The 9,088-nt window shown below is 41.9% G+C and overlaps 1 protein-coding gene across 5 annotated transcripts; it reads right to left on the bottom strand.

Annotated features, from left to right (window-relative positions):
* Positions 1-238: 238 nt before the first annotated feature.
* Positions 239-8,413, bottom strand: LOC142775870 (uncharacterized). 5 transcript variants are annotated; one of them, XM_075878217.1, is made up of 4 exons: positions 8,270-8,413; positions 7,442-7,552; positions 4,183-4,356; positions 239-534 (listed from the first exon to the last, which is right to left on the bottom strand). In XM_075878217.1, the coding sequence occupies exons 2-4, from the start codon at positions 7,456-7,458 to the stop codon at positions 483-485; spliced, it is 243 nt and encodes an 80-aa protein (XP_075734332.1). In that variant the 5' UTR covers positions 7,459-7,552; positions 8,270-8,413; the 3' UTR covers positions 239-482. The 5 variants fall into 5 exon arrangements, with proteins under 5 accessions (XP_075734332.1, XP_075734333.1, XP_075734330.1 ...); XM_075878218.1 differs by lacking the exon at positions 8,270-8,413 and adding an exon at positions 8,106-8,130; XM_075878215.1 differs by lacking the exon at positions 8,270-8,413 and adding an exon at positions 7,892-8,096 and having other exon boundaries at positions 239-528.
* Between the last annotated feature and the right edge of the window lie 675 nt (positions 8,414-9,088).

Here is a 9,088-nt window from a genome sequence, read left to right as displayed (position 1 = left end):
CCGCAATCTCAACACAGCCAAGTATGTGCAGTGCTCATAATTCAAACAAGACATTTTAGTCACTGCTGGTATGCTCAGCAGCTCAAGATAACCACGTCATGTTGCACTGAGTTCGGTCTAGGGTTCGTACAGGTTTTCAAACCGAAAAATCAAGGATATTTCAAGACTTTCCAGGACCTGTTGCAACTTCTATAAGGACTCAAAGCGGCATGCTCTGTGGGAATTTATCACCCTCAAATTTTCGAATTAACAAATTTTATTGCACTTATTAAAAATATATTATTATCACAATTAAAACAAAAAAATCTAGTTGAGACTTCTTCCACCTCCTCCCCCCTCAATCTCCATGCATTACGAGCAGCCACAGCAGGTAGCCGTCGGCCTGGGGCATGTTGTTTGGCATGAAGAAAAATGGTGGAAGAGCCAGGCCGTCCGAGGAAGGTCGGAGATGGGCCATCAGGTCTCACACAACCGCCCGGCAGTCAGGCGTAGCCAGCTCGAAACCAGTGATGGGGATCCCGTGAGTGTCTTCGCCTGGAAACAGAAAAAAAAAAAAAAAAGGTTATAAAGTGAAACGATGATTATAGACACACAAATTTTCTATGAAAACTTTAGCATCACTGATTTCACCACCATAAGTTTACGAGCAAGCGAAAAAATAAAAATTATCAGATTTCCCAGCGTGGTCTTGGAGTGGTGATGTGAGATATCAGGCTTTTTTATCTTTTTGCATTGGTCAAGAAAATTTCCGAAATTTCATTCGTTTTCTGGGCCCCTGACAAAAAAACGTACTTCATTTAGCAGACACTATCAAAATTTAATGACACAGCGACTAGTGTAGGGACTTGAAATATTGAAGAGGTTCAAACTCGGCTAGTTGGTATGAATGCATAATAATAATAAGAAAAAAAACGACGTTCAAGCACAGGTTATGTGCACAAATTTTTCAATCTGCTGTCGGAGCTTGTCTTGGTGGTTCTTACTTCAGTATATTTTTTTTTTCTGCGCTGTTCATTATCACGACCTCAAGTTGACACCACCTGTATTTTGCAATCGTCAAGCATCTTCTCACAGCATGCACGGTGTCTTCAGTAATTTACAACTAGAAAGAAACATTTGTTTTTCTCTTCAGTGTCCTTATAAGGTCAAGAAGTGGGCAACAATGTGAAGAAACCAAGCGGCAACATCACCAGCTCAAGGTTCACGCTTGTTTACATGAAAAAACTCAAGGGTTTTCAAGGACTTTCAAGGCTATGTGTACCAACTTTCGAGGACCACACTGTCTATTAAAAACCCAATCACACACTTTCAGGGGAGGACAAAGGCTTCAAGTAACTATAATTCGTGAAAAAAGCGCAACATCAATGGAGCAGACGTCAAAAATGTGGCTCCAGTGACACTTTATTTTCAGACAACTTTCAATCATAGTTTCTTAAACTGCATAGGTAATCCCGTTCAGTCTGACACAAATTGCAAACATTTATTCAGATAGGAAAAACTAAGGAATAGTTATTATGCAACATCTTGTTGCTTTTTCTGAATTTTCATATCAATATAACTATCTCCCGCTGCTTGGTCTTGGCACTCATCCTAGGGATGTTTGACTTGATGATGCCCGTCAGGTCGCCGATTTTCCACACTTTTTCTGCATATGAGTCTGCTGTAGCTGATAATTACTTAACAACGGCTTCAAGCTTCTTTTTTTTCTTTTTAACACGAAAATGCCAGGGTGTCTCCGCTGGCATACTTCAGTCACGGAAGTGGCGTTGAAAATATATACTAAGAGATTGCAAAAAAAAAAACCAGAAGGCAAGCATCTGTCACGCGGAATCTAACCAGTAACGTCCAGGTTTTCAGCGTGCGGCGCTAACCAGTACACCACTGAGCGTGCCTTGCCTAGAGTGCTAACCGCATACACCGTTCGGTTGCCCTCAGCGCTTCAAATCTTTAGCGCATTTTCTTCATCAGTGGCGAGACGGCACAATGGGCTCTCGTTGGGCGCGCTTTGAAGGTCGTCAGCTCCACGAAACCCTGCCTACAAGGAGAGGGAGTGGTCTCTCCTGCGCGAGCGTTCATCGGACTTGTCATTAGGGAAAAGACAAAGGTCACTTCACATGCTGCTAAGGCCGCTTTTACGAAAGGAGCACGCTGCTGGCACGAGATCCAGGAATATTATATTGCGACGGTTGTTCGCGCTTGTCCTGCGTATACTTGTGCTCCTTTACCGCGTCTTTCTTTCTGCTTGATCGTGTGTTTTTCTTTCTGTTTGAACAGCGCCCTCTAAGTTTCGAGCGTGACAGTTGTTAGTCTGCGCTCGTTCTGCATATGCCAATTTCGTGCGTTATTTCTGCTTGAGGTATGTGCTGCAAGTTTCGAGCTGCTTGCCATTCCTAACATAACTTTGCAATTTGTTGCTGTTGCTGAAGCAATGCACAATAAATGCCTAACTACCTCTGTAAGGACACCTTTGACTTTCGTGTTATACCAATTCCTAAGTAGGGCTATCAGCCACGTTATTTTATAGATATTCCGACCTCTTCCTGGATGCAACATTTCTTTCTCTCTTTTTCATCCTCCTGCTCCTATTTTTTCCGAGTTTCCGTAAATGCACGATGTTGGTTCCATGCAGAATATATTTATTTTTAAATTTTTATGTGATGGCCACCTGCTAAATTTACGGCATTACAAGTAATGGGCCATGAAGTATGCAACAACGTCTTTAAAAATTCAGAACTCTAACTTGAATATTCGGAACTTCTAATTTTAAGGGAGCAACTCTTTGTCTGCCATATCAGTTGGGTTTCCAGGGAAGTTCAAAGAGGAGGAGAGGACGAGGAAGTAGCATCTAGGCCTTTCGCTTCTAAAGTGTTTTTGGTGACACTTTGGTTGCACCAAATCATCTACACAAATATAATTCAGCCTCTGCATTGCCTCATTCTTGATAAGACAACTATGGATACCACTCCACCAGGGCTTCATCAACCTAGCGAAAAGAAACACTTTCATGTTGCTATATATCATAAGCAAATACTTGTGCATCCTATGTAATTTTTTTTCCTCGCAATTACAAATCAATTTACTCGACAAAGATTTGAGAAATATTCAAATTAGGAATCCTTTTCAATTTTTCCCTGCAATTTCACATTAAACTATCCGAAAAAGGTTTTAGAAATATACAAGAAATATGTTTTAAACATTCCATTCCATTTGCAGTCACACTTCAACATTCGAATTTGCTTTGCACCCAAAATTTGGTATTCACATAGCTCTAGTGTAATGTTGCCATTGCGATACAGATGTGAAGGGAATGAAAAGACAACTTGCCGCTGGCGAGAATCAAACCTGCAACGTAAGGATTATGCGCTTGATGCTCTTACCAAATGAGCTACAATGGTGGTGGTGCCCTGATCCAATTTGTGCGGTATTTTATGTGCATGGAAGGAGCGTTAGTACCACTCGCAGCATACACAGCTTGCGTCATGCGGGACATGATCCAGTAAGCCCTCGCATACAACTACCTGAAGTTTGCCGCAACAAGATTCTCGCTACAAATGAGTGGAAAGGATTTTGAGAGCTCATGTCTTTGTTTAACACAATGTTAGTGAATACTGGCAAAAATCGAAACCAACACCAAGAAAGTACACGAGATGTTAATACATTCAAACCTCATTATAACAAAGTTGCATCTTACATGAAAATAAGTTTGCTATATCAAAAAATCCGTTATAAAGGTCTATTCCTAACACTATATCTATTGCAACTTTTTTTCACTTACTTCGTTATACCTGATTTTTCATTATATCTGGGTTTGTTATATCGAGATTTGAGTGTAGTACTTTTTGAAGCTCTTTCAGCGAACTGAGAAAGCGGACACTGGCACAAGAGACACAGAAGAGCCCCGCAGCCTGATTGCTCACTCGTGCTGTGTGGCTCTTCTCTGTCTGTTGCGTGTTCCTGCCCTCCCAGTTCGCTAAACGAGTACGAACTATGAACCAGGCCACCTTTCTATACTGTTTTAAGTGTACTGTAGAAATTCTGACAGAGACGTAAACAAAGTAAAGGTGTTATTGTGTCATAAAAGGAGCAACGAACTCATATTGAAGATATTTTGTCGCGGGGCCAAACTAGACAACGCCGGGCCACTCTATAGTGCAGTGATAAATCGCCTCCTCGTGAAGGTACCTGACTGCTTTACGGTACACCTCACTGAAGGAAAATGTCGCATCGGCATCCACCAGCGGAGTCTGCTCGCTGAAGAATGTCCGATAGGCATCCAGGAACTCGTCGTGACCTTCTCTGCCATCTGGTGGGATCCACAAGAGTTGGAGCTTCAGCTGATGGTAGCTGGTAGGCATGCTGCATAGAATCAAAGATTTTTTAAAACAACGGCGGGACCGTCTTATGGTCAGTTTCGACAAGTTGAAGTTACTTAAAGTGCACAAAATGGGCTGAACATGAGTATCTGTATTCGACTCGCAATTCCACTGCAATCAGGTGTAGGAAAAGCAGTGTCATGCTTCGAAGCAGACTACTGTCACCCCTGAGCTAACATTTCCTTCACTAATAGTTTCGAGTCATTGAAAATCATGCCCAATGCACAAGGCAGCAAGAAGCTAGCACTGAGTAAAATTGTCTGGCTTTGTTTACGTTCAACAAGAGCATCAACCTTGACACACGAGCCTAGACATGAACCTCAAAAGTTCCTCTTTAACATTACCCAACATTATGTATCTGAATGGAGATGACATTATTACAATACATCCTGGACTTCACCATTCAATAAGTATGGATGAATGGGCCTTGAAAGTTGCTACTTAATGTTACCAAAATCTTACGCGGCTGACTACTGATGACATTACTGTAAAACATCAGAGATTTAACAATTAAATCAGTGGGCATGAACCGTGAAAGTTGTTACTTAATAACGTTGCCTACATCTACTAATCTGATTGGTGACAAGGTTATTAGTATATGTCCTGGATTGAACCCGTGACCAAGCTTGGCATCGCTATACTTTAGCTGCTTCCAAGCTACCGTGAAATCAGGTTCCATTTCAGCACAATCTAGCCAATACAAGACGACATGGAAAACAAATCTGTTGCAGATTCCACGACAACTCGGGAAGGCCAGCATAAAAACTGACTAAGAATGAAAAGCTCCGAATTCGTGAAATGTCCAAAGCTCTACAAAAACCGATTGCAACTCTGTTTATTTTTTTATATGCACATTGCTCCTACTTGCTCTATTTGTGGGACAATGATTAGGCTGTCGGCGAAGCATGAATTGCTTCTCAACTGACCTGATGGCAAAAAAGAAAGCTTTAGCTTTGCACACGAAATGCAGTCAAGATTAGATTAATCTTCACATGCTTTACACAGCCTAGAAATATAACAAGGTGAAACTGTGGAGCCGTGAAACGTAACTACTGACAAAACCTAAAGCGAACTTACAACCACAAACAAGTCCCAGAACATGCAGGGCGCTTTAGTATTTACCGATTTCACCATACCGCCCTATCTGTACAACCTAATGCAACTCAAACGTACTATTGTATATTTACTTCAAAAGGCAACAAATATTCATTTCATGCCTTCTATATGCCTTCATATCGTTACTGGAATGTAATTTATATTACCACTGAATACCGCATCAATGTAAAACTAATCATTTTGGTGTCTGATGTGCTGCGATTCAAGTGTGGCATACAAGCCCGGAAATGCTACCTTCCATCACCTGCCTTAACAAAATAAGTGACCACAAAGTAACTCATGCCACTTTTGCTCTACCCCAGGCTGTGCATCAGTCGCATAAGAAAATCATTCATCTCTACGATAAAGGAAATTAGTTAGCGATCAACAATGAATTTGAACAATTGTACGAGGAATACGAAGCAACATTTCAAGAGAGCGACATTCATGAAAGCTGGTCTCTCAACTGTCATCATTTGCTGGTTTCGATGAAATCACATCAAGTTTCTGAAGAACACCAAATTCATTTCTGCGGCATATCTAATGCTGTTGTTTGCCCAGTCACTGTCATCTGAAAACCTACCAAAAGAGTGGAAAAAGGCTAAGGTTGTTCAAGTCTACAAATAAGCCAACAAGAGTTCACCCCTAAACTACCGCCCCATTTCCATCATATCAGTCCCTTGTACGGTCAAGGAGCATGTCATATATGCTCTTATAATTTGTTTCCTTGATTTTAAACATTCTTTTCGGCATTCTCAGCATGGGCTCCACAAACGACTGTCTTGAAAAACGCAATCAGCTGCATTTCTCTACGACTTCCACCTAAATCTAGACGCTAACATTCAAACTGATTCAATTTTTCTCAATTTTGCAAAATCATTCCACAAAGTTGCTCATCAACGCTTACTACTAAAACTCTCCCAACTAAATCTACAACCCGTAGTTATAACATGGATAGAGCAGTTCCCCACTAACCGCCTGCAGTCTGTGTGCATCAATAAAAACTCTGAGCCTTTTTCAGTACGATTCGGCGTCCCTCGAGGTTCTGTATTAGGCCCCCTACTCTTTCTAATATATATTATTGCCTTATCATTGCAGCTTACTAGCAAAATCCACATGTTTGCAGATTATTGCATTATTTATCTTTCATTTGTTAGCAATACTAACCAGCCTACTCTTCGACAAGACTTGTACAACATTAAGGACTAGTTTCATTGCTGGTTAATGGTTTTGAATACTGGTAAATGCAAAACAGTGTCATTTTCTCGCAGTTCTAACTCGTTGAAATTTAAATATGTAATAGCAAATCAGCAACTAGAGGCCATATGCCGATGTAAATACTTGGGTGTGATATCAAATAATTTTAACTGATGTGTGCATGTGACCAACGTTATTGCACCATCTAACAAAAAAAATTGGGTTTTTACGACCTAAATTACAAAACACTTGGCAGCATGTCAAATTAATAGCTTAAAAAGCACTAATACGGCCCAAATGCATCAGCCACTTGGAACCCTTGCCAAATTTTCCTCACAAACGCCCTTAAGGCATTCGAGAATCGTGCCACTTGTTTCATTCATTTCGCCTGTTCATACAATTTCAGAGTAACATCTTTCAAAGCGGAATCGGGCTTACTAACAATTTATCACCGACGCCTCATTGCTAGTTTATCATTATTTCATAAGTTCTACCACAGCGCGCTACAACAACCACCGTATATTTCGTCACCATCACACACATCCTATCACATTGGTCCCCCCTTAAATGTTGCCTGTCCTCATGCTCGCACAGTCACCTTCGCCTCTTCATCTTTTTCTCGAGCAAGGAAGGACTGGAACGACCTTGCACAAGACATTGCCAACTCAAGCCCTCGTCGCAAGACGATGCATGCGGCGCTACATGCTGAGCAACTCGTCGCGTGATGAAATGAATGAGACGAGTAAAAAAAAGAGCAAGATAGCGTGTTGACTCACTGCAATGCTACGCCCATCAGACGTGAAGCTGTTCTCAAAGGATCCCACTTGCTTTTCCTTGTAACGATTCGCCATGAACTCGTAATGTGCTTTTTCCTCTTCCGTCAACGACTGCAAAGTTGGAGGTCTGTTAGAGCTCATAGAAGTAGAACCGACATCACTGAACGGTGCAGCACCATTCAAGGCATTAACATCAGACAACTTCTAAAGACGTACGGAAAGTAGGAAGACCTACAGCAACGCGTAACGAGCGTGGAACCTCAGCGTCCACGTTACGAAACTGCTCGTGACAGAAAACAACGCGGCGAGGCTCGCGCCAAGAGCAACGTCGCGGACAATGCCGTTCTGTTTGACGCGCAATAAGAAACCCTTCGTGTGAACAATGCCATCGGCAAGACATATATAAAACGCGAAATCCGCAAGTATACAAAGAGAAAAGTGCCGGCATACCTTCCACATCTCTCCAGCCTCTGCTCGGACTGTTTCTAGTGTGCAAGCGAAGTTGCGTTCTCTACGCTCGTTCTGTAGTTCTCGCAATAAAAAACAGAACGGTCCCATTTTCTTAGGAGCCATGTTGTGATAATAGGTGCAAGTGCACCACGAGCTACTGCAGAACGACAGCGCGTGGGTGAAGTAAAGAAGAAAAATTTGACAGGTAGCGTACCGGTCGAGTAGGCGATCCAGCACGCTCGCTGTCAAATTTCTTCTTCTTTACTTCATAACTTGCGTGACTTTTCGTAACACTCTATAGCAACTGAAGCTATAATGAAGAAAAAAAATCAAACTATTATAACTGTACAAGTGAAACTAAGAATTTCAAAAAGTCACCGGAAAAGCTGGGCCCTTTTGGCAGCGAAGAGCCGCGCGCAGCTTTTAAACGACGACACTGTGCATGGATGAATGAATAGATAGATTTGGGTTGCCCTTATCATGGATGGATAAGCATGGTTGCACTCTTTAAATTAGATTGGCCAATAGGTTGCGTTTTCAAGCAGTATTACTTAAATAACCAACAACTAGATTTATCTTTTTATTTTTATTTTCAAATAGAGAAGTGTAGGACTGGTACTTTGCAGTGAAGGATTTAATTTTCAGTTGTGCCTTGATTTTAGCCACCAATCAGATAACCTCCTTCTACGTATTTCTACCCGTCTAAAGTCTATTTTGCCCCGGCTGTCCTTGAACCCCAGTGCTTTGCAAAACTCTGCGCGCCCTTTCCAGAACATTATCAGGTGTTCGGCAGTTTTCTTCTCCTCTCCACACGCACTGAATACCGTGTCTACCTCTTCGCCTTTTGGCGGGATAAGTCCTGGTCCTGGCCTCAAACAGAAGAGAACTACCCCGAGTATTATCGTAGATCCTTTCCTTGACAGTATCCTGCTTAGGGGTACGTTCGACAGATGTGCGGACTTTTTATTCATGCCAGTTCTCCACATGCCGGTCTCCGTTTCGTTCACCTACTTTTTGATTTGGCTCCCTGCACTTTTCTAAGTACTTACCCGTCGATTTTCTGGTTCCTTTCCTCGATTTGGTATCGACATTCCTCATGTACAAGTACATGAAAACCTTCCTAGTTAAATGCTCCTCCCCCATTTCTCTCAATCGCTTCTCAAATTCTATCTTGCTGTTAGCTTCCCTGCCCTCAAG

This window comes from Rhipicephalus microplus, chromosome X, assembly GCF_043290135.1.
Source record: "Rhipicephalus microplus isolate Deutch F79 chromosome X, USDA_Rmic, whole genome shotgun sequence".
Lineage (NCBI taxonomy): Eukaryota > Metazoa > Arthropoda > Arachnida > Ixodida > Ixodidae > Rhipicephalus > Rhipicephalus microplus.
The sequence above is the reverse complement of the archived record's forward strand: the minus strand, read 5'-3'. Positions and strand labels throughout refer to the sequence as shown.

Bases quoted from the DNA above. Each gene is read 5' to 3' on its own strand.
- LOC142775870 (XM_075878215.1), bottom strand. From the start codon at position 8,014: ATGGCTCCTAAGAAAATGGGACCGTTCTGTTTTTTATTGCGAGAACTA. The intron at 7,553-7,891 runs GTATGCCGGCAC...CCAACTTTGCAG, and splicing joins AGGCTGGAGAGATGTGGAAG to TCGTTGACGGAAGAGGAAAA. The intron at 4,357-7,441 runs GTGAGTCAACAC...GATTCTATGCAG, and splicing joins CTGATGGGCGTAGCATTGCA to CATGCCTACCAGCTACCATC.